The following is a 21,059-nucleotide window of genomic DNA, read 5'->3' on the forward strand; positions in this document are numbered from 1 at the left end:
AAGGATTACCAAACACCAAAATCACTGCACAGCAGTCATTTTGTTGCCCTTTAAAGAAGTGAGACCTTCTCTTTTCTCTCTGGAATACATTGTTTTCCATCTTGTCTTGACAATGGAGCTTCAAGTACTGTTTTCAACCTTACGCTTCCCAGACATATAATAATACCTCTTTAGAAATCTTCCTTGGAAATTGTCAATACTGCTAAGCCTAATTGTAAAAAGAAACTCAATTATAGAACTATATTTAACTAAAAGTATGTTGTAAAATTCCCACCTAATATAGTACCTCTGTTCCATTCATAATTGCACTATTCACTGTCACTTTATAATATATTTTATGTCATGTTTCCTATCAGCAGATAGTTATCTCAATATTCTACTTTTACTACAGGCCTCGTCATAAGACCATGTGAAGTCAACTCCTTTGTGAAATAATTATGTGAAGATACCAGATCATTAATATTAGTTTTGGTATTTTGTTTTGTTTTGTTTTTGTAAGAAACATTAGGTATGCAATTATTTTAATTAATTCTAATGCCCCTGTTATACCCAGAGGATACTAAAAGTGTGTTAATATCTTTATTGCAATGAATTTAACTTGGAGATGAGATTTGTAAAGTTAAAACTTCACAGGATAAAATGAAAACACATTATTATATGATAATGTCAGTACTTTAGGAGGCAGTAAGTGGGTACCATGGCAGAAAGAAAAGGCAGGTGTGCAGATCCTAATATGAAGTTTCTGCTATTAAGGGTATTTTCAGATGGGGAGAGAAAATGTTAAATTTAGACAGACAGGTTGAAATGCGGGATAGTTTCTTAAAACAAATCAAAATATTTTAAATATATTTAACTTAATCCTGTGTAATGTGGTACAATTATTGTGGAGCAAGATGTAAATGAGTTTAAGTGCAAAATCAGGCAGACTCTAACCCTTTGTCTTCTTATCTGAACCTCATTTTCTTTTTAAAAAAAAAAAAACAGGTTTGTTCTACTTTTATCTGTGGTTTGTCTGTGTGAACGCATATGGGCACCTATGTAGGATATCTGTGGAGGTCAGAACAGCATGACGAACCTCTGGAGCTAGAGTAAGAGGCTGTTGTGAACCAACTGATATGGGTGGAAATAACTGAATTTTAATCTTCTATAAGTGCAGAAAGTGCTCTTATACATAGGACCATTCTCCAGACCCTGCCCATTATTTTCTGCATATTTGAGTTTATCAACATAGAGCTGTAGTGTGAGGATAAAAACTAAAGCAATTAATTTAAACTCTACAGCCACTTGATAGCATGTTACTCTATGTTTCTTAAAATATTAATGTCTTTCTCATAGATAAAAAAGTAAATTTTATAAACTTGGCAGAAAGTTTTCTATCATCTGGAGAAAAGTTTTAAAGTATGCAAAATTGGAAATTAAAATTTTTGTATTGCATACATTGACCATACAACATCAATTTCTAAATATTAATAAAATAATTTCTTCTCAGTGAGATTAATTCAAAAATAACTCAAATTTTTTGTTACAGGAGACAACTGCTTGGCCACTGAGTACAGCAAGATGAAAAGTATGCTTTTAGATTTACAAAATCAAAAGTACATTACACAAGAAAATGAAAATTCTAACGATGATGACATATCTAGGAAGAAGCCGTTGGTGGATCAAATGTTCAAGCATTTTGATGCAGACAGTAATGGACTTATAGATATTAATGAACTAACTCAGGTATGACCAACAATTAAATAAAATGTCTTGCTTATAGCAGATAGTTGTATTTTTATTAGAATTTACTGTATATAATAATATATTTAATTCATAATACCAAAAGAGTTGAAATGAAATATTATGTTAATATTTGCCTACATAACTGATTATGGAGGTATATGAAAGTGTATAGTGGTGTTGAAGCCAGGCTGAGATACATAATTTGATCCTGACTCAGAAAGACAAGGCTTGGAATACCATTAAGTGTATATATATGCTAGACTTCTGTCACCATCACCAACTATAGTGGAAAACAAAAAAAAAAGACTTAGCTAATTTATCAGCAACATTTATTAGTAGTATTTTATAGTTTAAAAGAAATATGGTACATCTGTACTTTAAACAAAAATATAAGCTATGTTATGAAACTTGTAAAATTTCTCCTGGTATATTTTGAAATGTATGTAATGTTCAGTTTCTGTCAATGTATAAAATGTGTCTTAGTAGTCATTTGAAGCAGAGGGTGTACACATGCTGGTGATGACAATGTTGTGTACTATTGTGAAATACAGCTCTGAACTTAAACTGATCAAGAGGTTGATTACAATGCATCATCATTTGCTTTACTACTGCATATATATTCAGGCAGGTTGTTTATCTGCAGTCTACTGTCCTTGTCTGTCTTAGATACTGAAGCAATGCAGGGCCCGATGGATGGGTTAGAAAGTACTCATTTCTAGCTTCTGAAATAAATATGTTATAATTTATATCTCTGGAGTTTAATAGAATACATCTCAGCCTAGACTTGTTAGTTTGGAATTTCAGTAATTGGTGAGATAATGTCATTAAAGATATGGGTATATTTTGACATGTCAACTTTACTAAATGATATTCTTCAAGCATTTACTTAGTTTTCCATGCTATCAAATTTGGAATATAGAGTTGTTCCTAATACACACTTATTTTCCTTCTTAATATTCACTGACTCTCTTCTTTTAAATTTTTGTTGCAAATAGATTCTTCTCTCATACAATAATCCTGATCACAGTTTCCTCTGCCTTCATTTCTCCCAAGTACTCCCTGCCCCTCCCTTCCCTTCTCCCCCAGATCCATTCCCCCTCCACTTCCTCTTCAGAAAAGAACAGGCCTCCAAGAAACAACTGTCAGACAGAACAACAACAACAAAAAAGATTCAGTAAATAAGGCTAAAGCCTTCATATCAAGACTGGGCAAAGCAACCCAGTAGGAGGAAAAGAGTCCCAAGAGCAGGGAACAGAGTCAGAGAAACACCCATTCCCACTATTAGGAGTCCCACAAAAACACCAATTTAACAGCCATAACATATATGCAGAGAACATGGCGCATACTCATTCAAGCCCCATGCTTGCTGTTTCAGTCTCTGTGTGCCTATGTGAGCCTTGCTTAATTGATTTCTCCTGGTGTTCCCTATCTCCCCTGACTCCTACAATCTTTCTTCTCCTACTCTGCATGGTTCTATAACATCCAAGGTGAGGGACCTGATGGGGATCTCCAATTAAGAGTTTCTCAGCATAATGTCTGGCTTGTGGGTCTGTGCACCTGCTCCCATCTGCTCCTGGAGAAAGCCTCACTGATAGCATGATGGCAACTGGGCAAGCCACTGATCTATGGATATAACAGAATTTCATTAAGAGTATTTCATTTCAATGATTTTTTAATCAGTTGTTTTTGTTTCTAACCTAGGTCTTAGCGCTATCCAGCCTCTATTTCTATCCATCCAGGCAGTGTGGGACATGGGCTGGGCTCCCTCTTGGGATATGTGCTTCAAATAAAACCAAATCTTGGTTGGCCACTCCTGCAAATTCTGTGCTACCAGCAAATCTTGCAGCCAAGACAGATTGTAGATGGTGGGTTTTGTAGCTGAGTTGGTGTCCAGATTTCTCTTTCAATAGCTTGCAGAGTACCTTCTCATGCCAAAGAGATTAGAAACTAGGGTGGAAGGCTCCATGCAGGCACCAGCTAGACCTCATCTAAGTTCAATAAGCTGTGTTGTTCTTGGCCATGGAACCTGCTGTCAGTTTTCAGAGAGTGACTATTTGTCCTAGTATTAGCATGGGTTGTTTAGGGATCTCCACAGGACCCTCCTAGTCAACTCAACTGAATGTAACCTAGTCCCACCACTGGAATCCTTGCCTGGCTAAAAAGACAGCAAGTTCAGACTCCATATCCTCCATTACTAGGAGTCCTCCTCACAGATTACAGGAAGTTTTATCACATTAGGTTTCTATACCACCCTGACAATGCTCCCCAATTCCAACTGTCTCTCCCTTCATTCTCTTCCATCTCATCTCCTTCTCCTTCCTGTTCCCATACCTATCCATCTCCAGTCCACTTACAACATTTCATGTATATCCCCTTCCCAGAGGGGTTCATGTGTTCCCTCTAGAGCACTCTTTACCTAACCATTCTGAGTCTGGATTGTAGATGATTATCATTTACTTAACAGTTAGCATGCACTTATAAGTATTCACAGGATTTTTAGTGATGTCACTTTATATCTTCCCATAACACATTAGTGTCTTCCACCTCCTACAGTATATAGTGAAAGTGTTAATATCTCATCTATCAGTAGTTGCTTAGGACAATAATACAGCTTTTATATGGGCTCCTTGGAAAATATATCATAAATACTTTTTAAAATGTTTTGCTGGGCAGTGGTGGCACACGCCTTTAATCCCAACACTCAGGAGGCAAAGGCAGGTGGATCTCTGTGATTTCAAGGCCAGCCTGGTCTCCAAAATGAGTTCCAGGAAAGGCACAAAGCTACACAGAGAAACCCTGTCTTAAAAAAACCAAAAAAAAAAAAAAAATGTTTTTACCTGTGGTTTTGAAGGTTTGTTTCTTTAATCTATGTATGTTATGTCAAGCGTTATAATACTTGATATGCATTATATTTTCTTACAACCTTAAAAAGATATCCTATAATAATGTAAAAATTAAAAATAATTAGATTTTAAGAAGTAAAATGAAAAGGTTTTCATGATATCTGCAATTAATTTTCACAGAATATTATATAACATGTTGTTCTAGCATACAAGTTATAAGTGATTCTAAATTGTACAAGTTACAAGTGATAATTAAAGTTTATAACTTATCTCTGAGATGTTATGAATACAGCTGGGAATCTGTCTGCATGCATTTTTTCCTTACTGCACACAGTGAAGTTATACTCTAGAGTTTTTCATGAATATTTTAAAGTGAATAGGCAGCTACAGTCTTGTCTTTTTGAGAAAAAAATTCATAATAAAAAGCAGTAATTGGAGATGACAAGATTACAGTTAACGACTTGAAGGCATCATACTAAAAACTTGTCAGCCAGATGAAAAATGTTAGCTACAATGAACTGACTGGTTGTAGAAATAAACATTCAAATCTCCTTTTTTTATTATACTTTAAAATGGGTGACAATAAACACACTTATGTTGTTTTGGTAAGCAGAATACTTCCAAATGAAATAATAATTTAATGTAAAGTCTTAAATATTTAAAGGAATAATAGTTCATACAATTGAAAAAATTGGTGTTAGAGCACTGGAGATATTTTTTCATTGACATTTGAAATTCTAGAAGAGTTTAAAAATGCAATATTGAACAGTGTCAATAAATATTAATACAGGATATTCCTTTCCCAAGATGAAAAGAAAATATTTCATTGGCAAAGGAATTAGAACCTAAAGTAGAGAATTCCTAAAATACTTTTGAGTTATCAATTTTTGTGATCATAAGGTGTCAATCAAGAACTTTAATTACAGAATTATTAAATAATAACTGGCTGTGTAATATTTGGCAAGTCACTTAAATCCTCAATTTCTCAAATTGTTGATAAACTAATAATGTCAATAATAATTACTACTTAAATTTGATGTGACACTGTAGATGTAACCAACCGTCTTATTAAATAAGAAACACAGAACCAATGCAAAGAAGAAAGCCAAGAGGTCAGAGCTAAGAGCTAAAAACCTTACCCTTCCTCTCACGGTGGTCCTACCTCTCCGAAAGAGATCTACTTCCTATGTATTTGTCTTTATAAAGACTCTCTGTTCTGCCTTCTCATTAGTTGTAAACCCAACCACATGACCGCCTTGTCACTGCCGGTCTGTACAGACCTCCAGGTCTTCTATGGTTGATATTGAGATTAAAGGTGTGTGTCTCCAATGCTGGCTGTATCCTTGAACACACAGAGATCTACCTAGCTCTGCCTACCAAGTACTGGGATTAAAAGCGTGCAACACCACTGCCCAGCTTTCCTATGGCTTGCTAACAGCTCTGACCCCCAGGCAACTTTATTTATTAATATACAAATAACATTTTAGTACAAATAAAATATTACCATATGACACTGTTGTGATTGAGATATACAAACTTTGTATAAACTTAATAAGTACTTAGCATGATTTTGAATATGACACATTGAAATCAGATTTTTATGTCGTCATAGTAAAATAATAATGGAGGAGAAGAAGACACTTTTGCTTGAATTTGTGGAGGAGAAGTTGACTAATATTTCAATTATGCTTAACCTTGGCACCTTTATGAGTGGTGGGTGAAAACAATGAAATAGTACTCGAAGCTATTATAACTCTGTAATCTGTTTGCATAGCTTCAAACATGCAAAACATTTTAAGTGGAGGTTTAATGATAGAAAAAATTGTAATATAAATAGACAAATATATTTGGTTATTCTTATAAATTAAAAATAAATGATGGTGTGGTATCTATTTTATCCATCCCTAAAGGCTCTTATCTATCATCTCATATAATTAGTGTATTATTAAGTCATGAGTTCAGTCTGGTCCAGAGACATGTATAAATATTTTCTTCTGCAATCACTGAGATCTATGTTTCCTAGAATACATAGTGTTCTTATCTTTACAGGTAGATGTTAATCTGAACCAAATATAAGGTAGATAACAAATATTAAACTTTGAGATGCTGATAAACATTGTGCTAAAGTAGTTCTAGAAAAATTTAAGCACATGTACATATAGTTTTTTTCCTATCAAATTAAGTTATAGTTGATCAAAATGTAATTTATATATTTATAATTCTAAAGGAATTTGAAAAATGTATATTAAAAATTAAGTAAGATATTACATTTAAAATAGTATATTAAAAAGAAGGAAATTATTGTTTTTAAATATTGTAACATATTTATGAACTAGTGCCTTTTGATTAAGTATATTAATTGTTTCAAAATATTGTATGTGAGTTTATATTCAGTTATCATTATCATAATCTGGATTCCATTGCCCCCTTTATATTCCTTTTCCAGTCCTACAGAAATAAATATTTAGTTTAAAAATGCACTGTGGATTCGGCAGCGATTGGAAGCCAGGCCTTCCGATAAAGTCTCTCCCCTAACTGGTTGCAGTGCACTGTGGGATTAAATATGACACAAAATTACTTGGGATTTGCCATGACTGGTAAATATAACTGTCAAAATTTAAAATTTTTAAAAAAAAGATTCTAGCTAACTATAAGTATGAATCCATCACAAATAAGACCTGTCTCAGAAAGCAGGTTCTGAAACAGAGATGAACATGTGAAACATTTATCAGGAAGTGGCTTTGGGCTCAACACCTGGAGAGGAGTAAAGGTAGCTGGACCAGGCTGAAGCTGAGCTGTGATTTAGTGAAAGCAATAGGCACTGCCAAGTCAAAGGCATCTTGGGAGCTGGGGTAATCTTTCCAATGTCTCAAGTTGAGATGTAAGGCAGTTGCGCTTTTGCCCACGAACCAGCTTTTGTGTATTGACACTCACAGAAGATGGAGTGATGCAATTCTTCTAAAAGGCACTCAGCTCTCAGTAGCCAAACTTCTACAGTTTGATATAGAGTCCCATGGCATTAAAGGTGGAACTGTGTGGTCCAGTCCACTTTCACTTCAAGAACACTAAATAAGATGTCTTGTGAGGAGTAAGAGTCTTTTATAAATAGGGCAAAGTGTAATGTATTGTTCAGAAAAGAAGTTTGGGCATAACTGGCCTTGACTTGGATAGATAGTACTTAAAGTTTGTTGCAGAGATACTTTGTATTGACTAATTTGTATTAGTTTAGTTCACATGTTTGCAGCTTGGCTGGGATAGGTAGCCTCTGACCCCAGAAGTAAAATCTGTGTGGTGCTGAAGGGATGCTACAGGTAGGCAGAATGGTTAAATGACCTCAGATGTCACAGATGGAATACATTAAGATGTGGTGCTGAAGCATAATGATCATGAAGCTTCTTATAGTTTAGCACCCATGATACAGTATTCATAATTATCAGCTATAAATTTGTATTTCCTGGTGGTTGCAATTTCATCAACATTGAGAATAATATAGTCTATGTTATCATCTAATCAAAAATTTATGTAGTCAAATATATAATATTTCATAGTTGATCATATAAAAGTTCCTTACATACTAAATTGAAAAGTATAAAATCAATGAAATCTGAAGAAAATGCTTGCCATAATCTTCCCTGAAGTGGCTCACCTGTCTATAGACAGAAGCTGGTGAGATCTATGGCCTATATCTTCTGCCATGCTTATACACATTTGGATTTCAACCCAGTTAAATTATTTTGCTTTTTCCCTTTGAAAGCTCACCCTTGGTTGAAAATGGGTAGGATGATGTGGTATTTGCTCAATTATGGTAAACTTCAGTCTCTTCTCATATTAGTACCCTATCGACTGGATCTCATTCTGAGTGATTGCTCTTACTTTACATGAAAGTAGTCATGTGAACTTTTGCCTGAGATCTATGATGTGGATTTGGGAGGTCACCAACTTTCTTCCTTCCCCAAACCTATACAGGTTTGTGTCATGGGGTCTCTCTTCCATTAAATTTTATTTGTTGTCTGTCATGTGGTCTTTCTCTTCCATTAAATTTTCTTCTCTAACTCTAAACATTCAACACTCTCTTTGAATTTGTCACAAAATATGGCTTCAATAACCCTTGCTTTGAAGACTATTGTTTTTGAAGCAATATTCTTAAAATTGGCGTAATATGTGCATGTGTATCATTGCTCACTGCAAAATCTTAATAAATACCAATTTAAAAAAGAATGTAGTCACAAGTATAACCAAGATGAACTGTTATTTCTCGTAAGTGTTTACCTGTGTCTCCTTCTGGGGCTAGACACTGTCATATAGAATTGTTTTACTCATGGTTTTAAACATGCACACTATTATTAAAAAACGATGTGAATATGTATACTTGAAATCAAGATTTCATTATGAAACAACTGAGCATGTATGGGCAGAGTTCTTAACATAGAAGACTAGTCATTGGAGAATAAGTGGATAGTGATCATTTACAGTGAAATGGGACATTGCACCTGGTAATGAAGTTAGCAAGAATGTTGAAGGACATGAGTGGACAGAAACAAGGAATCATTTCTGGATTATGAGGGAGTAATCATGTATCTGAACTGCCCAAGACTCAAAGGAGTGAGTTTATCTATTATTGATCAACCAAGTATCTATTCTGTTCATCTTTCCATTTATCTGACTGAAGAAGGTTAATTTGGGAAGAAGAAATAATCTAAAATACCAAGTTATCTTTTGCCTTGCTTGTACTACATTAGAATGGTGTAGGATAAAAATAGCTTCCAAGTAAATTTTTAGGTGATAGCCAGTTTTTCTTCCCCCTCTTCTTTCTCTCGTTCCCTCTTTGTTTCACTTTCATTCATTTTCTTCTCTTTGCTTCCTTTTTTGTTGTTGTCATTGCTCTTGACACAATCTCAGGAGGTGGCCCAAACTTTACTGTTTATTCACTAGCTTCCCAAGTTACATATAAGAGTGTGAATCAGTATACCCAACTCAAGAGATACAAAGTTTTTGAAAGAAATTTAAGGGAAAATTATTCTCTGTTCAGAGAACCGGGTTTCCTCAGAGCAACATATTAGACTTGGAAGGGAAGTAATAGGTGTAGATTGAAACAGGGAGAATGAGACTTCATAGTGTCATGTAAATGGGGACTGAAGCATAGTTCCACATTGTTACTGGGGTTTTCAATTTCTCATATAGGGACTTCCATTAAGCGAAACCCAGGATTCTTGACATCATAGAAAATAATTTCAATACAGCACAGTATAAAGCAGATTTGGAGTTTATATTAAAAGATTATAATGTAGAGTACACAAAAGAAGAAAAGACCATCAGGAACGGTACCGTAGTATGATGTACTTTTGTGTGACATGGGTTTCTCAAAGAAGAAATGCTTCACTGTCTCCAAAATAGCTGTAGACTCCATTTCAGTATGTTTTGAAGCTAATCTGTCAAGGGCGACCAAGGAACCTCAGTGGTGTTATATGGTAGCCTCTGAGGTACATAAGACTGAATTTCAATTGATAAGGTCAAAGTATAAATGTAGAAATTAGGATATCCTCATTATAATCAAAGTTAATGATTTTGTTCATGAGATTCCTAAAAAAATATCCAAGAGAAAAATGAGACATCACTTAAACATTGAATTGGCTTAGGTCTCAAGCAGAGTTCATTGTTATTTTAGCTTAATATTTCAATGTAAAAGGAATATCAATGTTATACTAGCAGCCTTCACAGAGATATTGCTAACTGTCCTGGAATTCTTACTTCTCAGCTGCTGAGAGGCTGTAACTTGACATGCATGAGAGGTAAAGGGGCCCTGATCTTTCCTGTCTCCCCAAAATATTTCTTGGCTTTCTAGTGTGCCTCAGTGCCTAGTAACCAGAGAATGTCCAAATTGTCTTTCAGAGAAGAATAATCAATTTCTACACTGTAATCTGTAGGGTAGCTCTTCCTTGTTTGTGGAAATACATTCTAAGGATCCAATTGGGAGCCTTAATAACATGTAAATTCTAAACTTTATATGTACTGATTCATGTATATGTATGCTTTTTTATGTAGTTTATCAGCTTGTCACTGTTAAAAGGTAGTACAAACAAGTAATAAAATAGAATAATTACTGAAATGTACAGAAACAAAATGAATTCTGAAATTTTCCATTACTAACACACACACACACACACACACACACACACACACACACAGGGCAGATGTGACATTGACCATGGCTAAATTAAGATCATGGGAAGCAAAATGTCAGGTAAGAAAGTAGCAGTTTATTACTATTTTGGTCAAATAAAATGACAAAGAGCCAGTATGACAGAATGCCAACAATGATAAGTGTTGTCAACTTGACCGAATCTGCAAATACCGAGGAGATAAGGAATCATGACAGACTTTTTAAATTAGGTCTCTGGGTAAGTCTTTCAAGGATCATCTTATTTAGGAAAATTGGCATGAAAAGATTCAGCCTAAAGGAGGGGTGTACCCTTCCCTGGACTTTGTTCATGGACTACAAAAGAAGATAGCTGAACAAAAACATCTCTCCCTCTTTCTCTGCCTTCCTCCATCTCCCTCTCAGTCTCTGCCCCCTTGTCTTTGTGTGTTTGTATTATATGCACTCATGTGTACATGTGTGAGAGTAAAAATGTGTGTTAGGTGATTTCATTGACTGTTCTCCACTTTATTTATGTCAGACTACTTCCTCAACTCAGACTCATTCACACATTTACTTTTGTGCATCTTGTCTCTGCTACTACTTGCTGGGATTACAGGCAGTTCATGCCTGCTCAGCATTTATATGGGTGCCAGTGTGCCAGCAACCAGATGCTGATCTCACACTTGCATAGCAAGCCTTTTATCCTCTGGGCCATCCCCACAGCACCTCATCTCTCTCTTCCTCTTGACTGTGGACATAATGGGAGAAGTGGCCTCAAACTCTGGTGAACTTGACTTCCAAAATAGGCCCTTCCTCCCCAAAATTGCTTTTGTTCTGAGTAGGATTTTGCACACCAACAGTAAAAAGCAGAATGGTATATTTTGTATTAGCAGTAAATCTGTGACATTTAGAGTAAAACGCTGATTACTCCTTAGAAACATGCAGCCTTCCCCTACTTGAAAGAATATCTCCTATGGAATGTGAGTAAGCTATACAGATAAATGGTTCAGATGATAGGAGCGAGCTCTTGCTTCCTTTGAGGAAGACACAGGTTGGAGCCACAGCATTCACATTTGGTAGCTCACAACTACCTGGTAACCCAGTTTTACAGAGTCTGATGTCTTCCCTAACCTTCTCAGGCACTAGCATACACCTGGCATGCAGACATACACTCAGACACATGAATATGAGTATTTAATATGTATAGATGTGTGTGTGTGTGTGTGTGTGTGTGTGTGTGTGTGCCAAATTTAAAAAAAAAATAAATTCGTAAAAATAGAGGAAGGTGGCTATGGGATTTGCTCATAGAGTCCCCATGTGATACTGACTTTTATATTGCAGCAGTAGTGATTACATTGGTTTCAGTTTTTCTCCATTTAGATTCTGTCGTCTTAATAAGCCAATTTGCATTATAAATGCATATTAAAATGAAATGTTTTTCTAATGGGCACATATGGCAACTCTTTAATAAAATTATAGGAAGAACTACTTCTTTACATGATTTAGATTAGCCTGTTATATCCATTTGCTCAATGACAAGCACATGTGGATACATTTACAAATTTAAGTAAAAAGTAAAAATAAATAAAAGGAAGTTTTTTTTTTATTATTTAGCTAACAAGGTGGCATGGTAATGATCATTTTTGCAGTATTTCCATGTAGCAAGTGTTTGTCTTAACATAATTAAAATAGTTATATAGGGACTATTAAAGCTTATTTTGAATTGATGAACACTATTATATTTTTCTCTCTTTTCTTTAATTCTCAGTCACCTAGGGTACTTATTTACTGTGAGACTAGTAAGTATTGTTTTGTCTTATGAACAAAAAGCTATTTCAGTGGTAACTAAGTAGAAGCAAACTTGCAAGAACTTCTGTGAATACAGAGATTGGTTAAGTGAGGGTCCCCTGGGGATTTTATAGGGATTAATCCCATTTAATACACAATAGTAAAAAGTACCAAGGTATTTGTCCAGATCACCTGTTAATGGTGAATTGGTAAGTATTTTCAGATTGAAAGGGCATAATCTTATCCTTTATGCAAAATAGTTCAATGAAAACCACGTTCTTGCGTGTTTGCTTTATGCCACCATTGTCAATAAGGAATATACAGCTGAGAAGTTATGGAAATTCCTTCAGTGCTAAGAATAATAGCAACAGTGGGCAATTGAAAGGAAAGAGAAAACTCTCAAGGATAGTGTGTGTGTGTGTGTGTGTGTGTGTGTGTGTGTGTGTGTGTGTAAAATGTTGTTTCCAATATGCTCCAGGGAAACTGCAATATTATAATTTAGAGATTTTAAGCACTATTTATTTTTTTCATTAGAATGTAAAACTCATTTAAAAGTTTTATTTATTTATTTATTTATTTATTTATTTATTTTAGTTTTTTTTTTTTTGAGACAGGGTTTTTCTGTGTAGTTTTTTGTGCCTGTCCTGGATCTCTCTCTGTAGACTAGGCTGGCCTCAAACTCACAGAGATCCTCCTGGCTCTCCTTCCCAAGTGCTGGAATTAAAGGCATGTGCCACCACCACCTGTCTTCATTTAAAAGTTTTATATCCTGGTTTTGAAAACCCTCATTGGATAAATAGAATGCCACATGAATAAAATGCTTTTTTTTTAAACCAACAATTCTTTAATCAACATATCATTCATATGAATTTTCAAAATAATTGCTGTATTATTTTAAATTGAATTTTGTTTATTTGATGTGCATATGCATGTGTGTGCATTCCTTAGTGTGTGCACTGTCAGAGATATCATATGTAAGAGAGGTGGATCTTTCCTTCTACCATAGCAGATTGATAGACAGTCATTTAGACTTGGCAGCAAGTGCATTTACCTGATGAGCAACCATCGTGCCAACTCATCCATGCTGATTTCTAAGAGTTATATTAGGCATGTTAGAAAACATAAAAGATAATAGAATATTCAACAATTTCCTTTTGATTTTATTTTTCTTATAGGATAATATGCATTTCATATGCTTAAACAAATAAAATTTGTACTATTGACCATTTATTCTGTCTTTTCAAGTTGTTTTTATTTAGAGCATTGTAGATAGTTTATAATTATGTTACTTATTTATACCATCTCATGCTCCTATTCAATTTCTTTAGCATAGAGACTCCATCAGGCTGAGGTCTGTGCATCCTGCTCTGCTAACTTATTTCTGTACATGACATTCTCCACATTCATGGTAACTGAAAAGAAGTTTGTAAAAAAACGCATAAAATGAAGTAAGGAAAGAAAGAAATACAAGAAATAAAAAGTTTCCTGTCTATGGAGTACAGGAAAAAGTAAGAAAATAGAAATAATCATGTCCTCCATCATAGGAAAAAACCAAGGTCTGAGGACACCACTGCTGAATTCTCCCATACATTTAAGAATAATAAAAATGCTTTTCAGATCAGTCACAAAGCCTTGAAGAGGATCTCAATTTTCTATAGTACATTCTCACATTCCTGCGTTATGCTGATATCAGAAGCCAGAAACCAGAAGAAAAGAATAAAGAGGCAGAGACACAGGAGGGAGGGGCAGGAAAAGAGGAGGAATGGAAGAGGGCAACAGAATGCTAGAAGCTACAGAGAATGAGGGGTTTGAATCTAATACTTCAGTATATGCATTCTCACAAAAGAGGTATCTGTGTTTTCTGACTTTTAAAACTCTTATGCAATGTACACATTTACTGGGTACAGAAATTAACAAATTTACCTTGCTTTTCGACTTAATCAATGACTTTAGTACTCCTTCTTAAGAATAGAAAAGCCTTGAACTTAAACTTTACCATGCACATATCATGATCATAATTTGTTCAGGAAAATTAATTTGAGAGGGAGAAGGAGAATGCAAATTTCCAGGGCATAATCATACCCCTCTCTATGCATTCTCAACATACTTTCTGTACTCTATCTAGCAAGAAAAAAGCCACACCTACATGAAAAAACCCACACCTCTCAGCATCTCCTCTCTAGACTCATGGTCTCTCATCACCATAAACATTTAATGTTGTGTGTTTATGTGCATGAGTGTGTTAGTGTGTGTGTTCATGAATGTGTAAGTATGTGTAAGGGTTTGAGGGTATTTGTATGAGAGTGTGCAAGAATGTGGTTGTATGCTTATCTTTATTAAAAATTAAATTTCATAAGCAAGATGGTTTAAATGTATTTTAAAATTTTAATTGACACATAGGATCTCTACCTACTTATGGAGGCACCATCTGACACACACATTTTATAGTATAATATTCAAGTCAGGATAAGCATTTGCTTTTTTATTTTTGTATGTTGATTTTGTTTCTTAAAATGATGATGAACTTATTTTTCCTAAGAGACTTTTGTTTAGAATTTTGGATTTTTTTTTTAATGTAAGATCATGTTGCATCTAATAGTGAATATTTGACTTCTTCCTTGGGATGTCCTCATCCCTTTAGACCTCTTGTTTCATGTAGAATTTCCAGTACTATGTTCGTGAAGATAGTGGTACCTTTGTTCCATTCCAGTCACCCCAGGCAAAACTTACCATTCCTCTTACTGAATATTATGATTACACAATGGGTGTGTTGCAATATGTTGGTCCATGTTACTGCTATATGAAGTTTATTGTCTGAATTTTTATCATGAAAGCATTCTGAATTTGATTAAGCCCTTTCTGTCTAATGAGATAACCGTATAGCATCTGTTCTTCATTCTGTTCGTGTGCTAAAATGTATTTATGAATTCATGCATATGAATGCTCATTTAATTCTTCACATGATGGTCAGATGATTCTGGGAGTAAACTTAATGTATAATTGGATCAGGCTTTCTAGAATATTGTTGAAGTCTTTGTAGGTATGTTCAGTAGAGACATTTATCTGTAGCTTCCAGCCTTCTACCATTCCCTTTCTCTCTCCTGTTACTTCCATCCTTCATCCTCTCCTCTTCTTCCCTCCCATGTCTCTTTGCTTCTTCTTTCTTCTGATTTCTGGCTTTTGGTGTCAGGATAATGTAACCCTATGAGAATGTGCTATAGAAGATTTAGATCTGCTTCAAGGTTTTGTGAGTGATCTAAAAAGCATTTGTATTACTCTTAAATCGTTGGCAGAATTCAGCAGTGGTGTTATCAGACCTTGTTTTTTCCTTTGATGGAAGACATTATTATTACTATCTTCTTACTTGTTACTGGGATGGTTTTTATTTCATAAATTATTATTATCTGATTCAAACATAGAAATTGTGTATATGTTCAGGAATTTGAACTCATTTCTTCTGTATTGTCAAACTTGAGGGCTTATAGTTCTTTATATACAAATAATATCCAGCGATTTTATTTTGTGAAAATTGTAATATCTCCATTTTCATTTGTGTTTTTATTATTATTGTCTTCTTTCTTTTGTTGTCTTTTATTGTCTTTCTTATTGGTTAAACTAAGGATTTGTTTATTTTATTTAAATAATGATATACAAAAAACAACTACCATTTAATGGACCTTTGTATGGTTTCTTCTATGTATTTTATTTCTCTTCTGATCTTCTGTCTTACTTTCTTGCTACTAATTTTCAGTTTTCTTTTTGTTTTCCTAGCTCCTTGAAATGCAATGATAATTGTTTGAGATCTTGATTCTTTTTTCATATAAGTGGCTGCTATAAAATTTGCTTTTAGTACTGATGTTGCTGTATCCTTGAGGTTTGAGTATGTTATTTTCCATTATAGTTTGTCTCAATAAATTTCAATTTTTTTAAATTTTGAATTAATTTTGTGAGATTTTCAATAATGTCGATTTGAATATATCTACAAAGTTTCCAAAGATATTTATGCTATTGATTTCTACTTTTGCTCTATTGAGGTTTCTAAATAAATTCTTCACAAGTTTAAGTTTTTAAAATTGTTATCAGTACTATTTTAGGAACAGCTATATGAGCTATCCTAGAGGAAGTTTCAATGTAGTGTTCATCAAATGAGTTCTGCAGCAGCTGTATGGAATGTACTGCATATAAATGTCAGCTCCATTTGGTTCAGGTGTAGTTTAGTTCTGGGTTCCTAGTTGGTTTTCTGTCAAGATATTATGCCCATCACTGAATGTAGGGTGTTGAAGTACCTGATATTCCTGTATTTAGTTTGTGACTCACTTTATCTGTACTAATATTTCCTCTTTATACTTGAGTTCTATGATACTTAATGCTTTTATATTCGGAGTTCTTTTGATTTATCAGAGCCAACTTCCTTCTCATTGTAAATTGTCTTTACTTTTTTTCTTTTAACTGATTTGAATAGTTTATTTCCATAGACAAAAATATGATTATTACTGCTTGTTTAAAACCATCCACTTAAATAGAATACATTTTTTCACTTTGTCTTTTAACACAAATATATTCTAAAATATGACTCAGTTTCTTGTAAGCAGCATGTGGTTGTTTTTGTCTGTTTTGCTTTTCATTTTTAGACATTTAATCACTCTGTTTTTAATTAGAAAATTTAATCTATTTACACTGCATTATGATCTAGCATTGTTTTATTACTGCCATTTTGTTACCTATTTTTAGGGGTTTTGCAGTTTCTCTATTTCTATCTCATTCTTTTATGGTTAATTTGTCTTCATTGTTATATTTTGACTCTTATAATTTTTATTGTGTAAAAGTGCTGATTGTTTGGTCAACTTGTCACACACCACAGAATTTGAGAAGAGAGAACCTCAGTTGAGGAATTGTCTCCATCAGATTAGCCTGTAGTCAAGCCTGTGGAACATTTTCTTGATTAATGATTAATGTGAACAGGCCCAGATCTTTGTGCATTGTGTGTTAAGTAAGAAAAGTTGCCAAGTAAACCAGAGAAAGCAAGCCAGTAAGCAGCGTTTCTGCAAGGTTTCTGCTTGAGTTGCAGCCTTGCAGGGTCTTCCTGGAGTTCCTCTGTAGACTTCTCTTGATAATGGACTCTCATATGGAAGCAGAAGCCAAATAAACTTACGTCCCCCAAGTTGGTTTTGGTCAGTGTTTTATCACAGCAATGGAAAGCAGACTGGAAAAGTGTAATATTAAACTTTGCTTTGTTATTTTCACAAGACCCACAAAAGCTATCCTTTGATTATATGCAGATACTTTAAAATGATCTTAAAAATGAGAGAACAACAGGGGAAAAACATAATTACTAACTACAAGTGTACTCGACTTTTTTCCCAAACTCTCATTTTTGATGGCACTTTTTACATCTTCCGTTGCCTTTCTCCTAACATATCGATTTAATTATCATGTACTCACTCTTTTCCCTTTCATCTTGAAGAACTTCTGTTAGAATTTTATATAAAACTTGAGATGATATTTGTTCAGCATCTGACTGTTTGGGAATATCTGTGCTCCATTATCTCCCTCATTGCTAATATGTCCTGTGTCTTACTGTGTTTCTCTCTCTCTCTCTCTCTCTCTCTCTCTCTCTCTCTCTCTCTCTCTCTCTCTCTGTGTGTGTGTGTGTGTGTGAACATGTGTGTGTGAACATGTGTGTGTGTGTGTGTGTGTGTGTGTGTGTGTGTGTGTGTGAGAGAGAGAGAGAGAGAGAGAGAGAGAGAGAGAGAGAGAGAGAGAGAGAGAGAGAGAGAGAGAGCTACCACTGAGCTATAGCCCAAGTTCTCCTTTATACCAGGAGGACAGGCTTGGCTTGGTGATAACCACCTTAGAGACAATGGAACCTTGGAGAACAGAGCCTAAAAATGAGGCAGACTAAAGTCTCATGCAATAGCCAATTTTATTCAAAGCATCAATTTATATACTGAGGGTTAAGAAAGATCATCTGAGTAATGTTCTTATGAGTAAAAGGTGTATATAATCACAAGGACAGGCTGCACATGGCAAAAATATGTTTTTGCATAGAGGTATATAAACAAAAATAGCCAGTTACAATAAATAATTTAAATTAAACTCACTTTTATGTGCTACACCTGGGAGGGGCATGGAAGCACATCCCATGAACAGTTCCATGTTTTTTAAGTAACAGGGGTCACCAGACATTTGTCTTTTCCTTTTTGTATGTGTGTGTGGGGGGAGGGGGCATTATTATAAGCACTCAGAATTCCCTTTGCATAACTTCATTCTTAGACTGTGGCCTGTCTGCTTAGTACATAAACCATGTTTTCTTCTTCTTCTTCTCCCTCTCCTCCTCTACCTCCTCTTCCTTCTTCATTATGGCAGTCTTATTCATCTTTCTCTTTGCTTTGACAGTTTCTTCAAAGAAGTCTACTATAGAATAACTTGGTAAGCCCTTTTGGGCTATTTTCTTCCTTTCACCCTCCACTTTTTAAATCCCTTGTTAATTTTGAAGTGGTTCATTAATATGTTGTAGGGTTTATTTTGTTCAGGTCATTCTTTGACTTCTTACTACCTGGATGTTTGTACCACTCTGTGGGTTGTTTGATTTGTTCTCAGTGAATTGTCTTTCAAATCCACTCAGAGTAGCAAATCTGTCTTGAATCTAAGTGATCTAATATTTGTTATCTAATGCTGTCAAATCACTTTTTAAACTTTTTTGGTCCCACTTAATTATTTATTTTCCTGATTTTTTCCTCGTTCAATATATATTTGCATCTAGTTTTTCCTCAAACTTGCTAATTTTGTTTTGTTATTTGTTTCTGATTATTTCCATTTCATCTAGTAGAGTTTTCATTCCAGGATTTATGTTTGATTCAAAAGAACTGTTGAATCTCTCTGCTAAGTTTATATGACAAATTATTCAATTGTTTTTACTCACTATTTGAAGTTCATATTGTTTCTTAAAATAGTTAATTTACATTGTTGGAGACCTCGCCTATTACCACTTTATGGTTGGATTTTGGTACCTTATTCCATTATGGAATGTAATGATTACTTGAAAGGTTTATTTATAAACATTGAAGTGTTAGATATTTTTAAACCTTTAAAACCTTTGCTTTTAATATCCCAAGCTTTGCCACAGAATGAGTGCCTATTCATTCATTCTTCTTCTGGGTATAGTCAGGAGTTTTCCTGTGTCCTGTGCCTGGTCCACAGCTGCTCAGACCTTAGTAAACACACAGAAGCTTATATTAATTATAACTGCTTGGCCATTTGCTCAGTCTTATTATTGACTAGCTCTTACACATAAATTAACCCATAATTCTTATCTATGTTTAGCCATTTGACTTGGTACCTTTTCTCAGTTCTGCCTTCACATCTTGCTTCCTCTGTGTCTGGCTGGCGACTGCTGACTCAGCCTTCCTCTTCCAGAATTCTCCTTGTCTGCTTATCCCGCCTATACTTCCTGCCTGGCTACTGGCCAATCAGCATTTTATTTATCAACCGATCAGAGTGACACATTCATAGCATACAAAGCAACATCACCCATCACCTGGGCAGACACTGAGACTACTGTGTGCTTTCTGAGGTTGATGAGGGGATGGAGTGATAACTTCCAGACCACTAAGGCCCCTGAAATGCTCAACTATCTAATAAGAGCACAACAAAGAGACGAACCCAAACCCATGGACTGAGATACCTGCCAGATACAATGTAGGCTAGACTGCAAATCTGTCCTACCAGGGCTGTAAGCCTGAGCTTATCACCAGGAAGAATCCCCAAAATCTAGCAAATTCCACAGGCACTTGCTTGAGGTCAAGGGTCATTGTGTCTTACATTTGCTGGGTTTTACTATGACAAGCCTGGCCATAAGATGCTTAGCAATTCAAAAACACATCTATTCTATCCCAATGCAGACAGAGTCATCCATCAGACGGTACTAGCTAAATCTAGAGAAGCGATGGTGGAGGGAGTGCCTTGGTCACCGAGGAGAGCACTAAGTAGGATGGCACCCGAGGACTTTTAACTACAACCATCTCTACTGTCTCCTTAGGTGTGTCTCAGGCCTGCACCTCAACTTTCATTATGGTAGGACAAAACCACTCTGTTGGGTGCAGACCTCTTTTCACAAAATGAAGATCCAGAAGATTCATCAGTATGGAGTGTCTTGGATACAGGTTCTTTTGGGCTTTGCCTAGTGTTGAGTTTCACTATGAGAGCCCAGTATTGTTTCAAGGAAACTTCTGTGATTCATTCTCCATCTCACCTTCCACCACAGGGAGATTTTTCTCTGTGCTCTGTATCTCACACTTAGAATAGTGCTGATAGATTCAGTTCCTCATTGACTGTCAGTGTTGAGTCCAGAGGCTTTATCCAATCTGTTAACATGAAGCAAAACTAGAGTGCCTGGTCCAGCACTATGTTTCCATGGTAGGTCTGTCTCTAAGTTCCAAGAGAAGGACATCACAATCTCTCTTCAACAAAGGAGCCACCTGCCCCATGATGCACTGCCTCGAGTTTGGAGAAGGTTAAATAGACAATTCTTTCCTTCTTGACTTCAAGTGGGTCTTCGCTTATGA

At 35.2% G+C, this 21,059-nt stretch overlaps 1 protein-coding gene across 4 annotated transcripts in view; it reads left to right on the forward strand.

Annotated features, from left to right (window-relative positions):
- The window catches only part of Fstl5 (follistatin like 5), a 567,974-nt gene that overhangs the window by 301,463 nt on the left and 245,452 nt on the right, over positions 1-21,059 (forward strand). For all 4 annotated transcript variants that reach the window (XM_037206672.1, XM_037206671.1, XM_028867183.2 and 1 more), the window contains exon 5: positions 1,529-1,725. In XM_037206672.1, coding sequence (XP_037062567.1) covers positions 1,529-1,725 — 197 coding nt within the window. The remainder of the gene's footprint in view (positions 1-1,528; positions 1,726-21,059) is intronic.

The sequence above is a fragment of the Peromyscus leucopus genome, chromosome 6 (assembly GCF_004664715.2).
Source record: "Peromyscus leucopus breed LL Stock chromosome 6, UCI_PerLeu_2.1, whole genome shotgun sequence".
NCBI lineage: Eukaryota > Metazoa > Chordata > Mammalia > Rodentia > Cricetidae > Peromyscus > Peromyscus leucopus.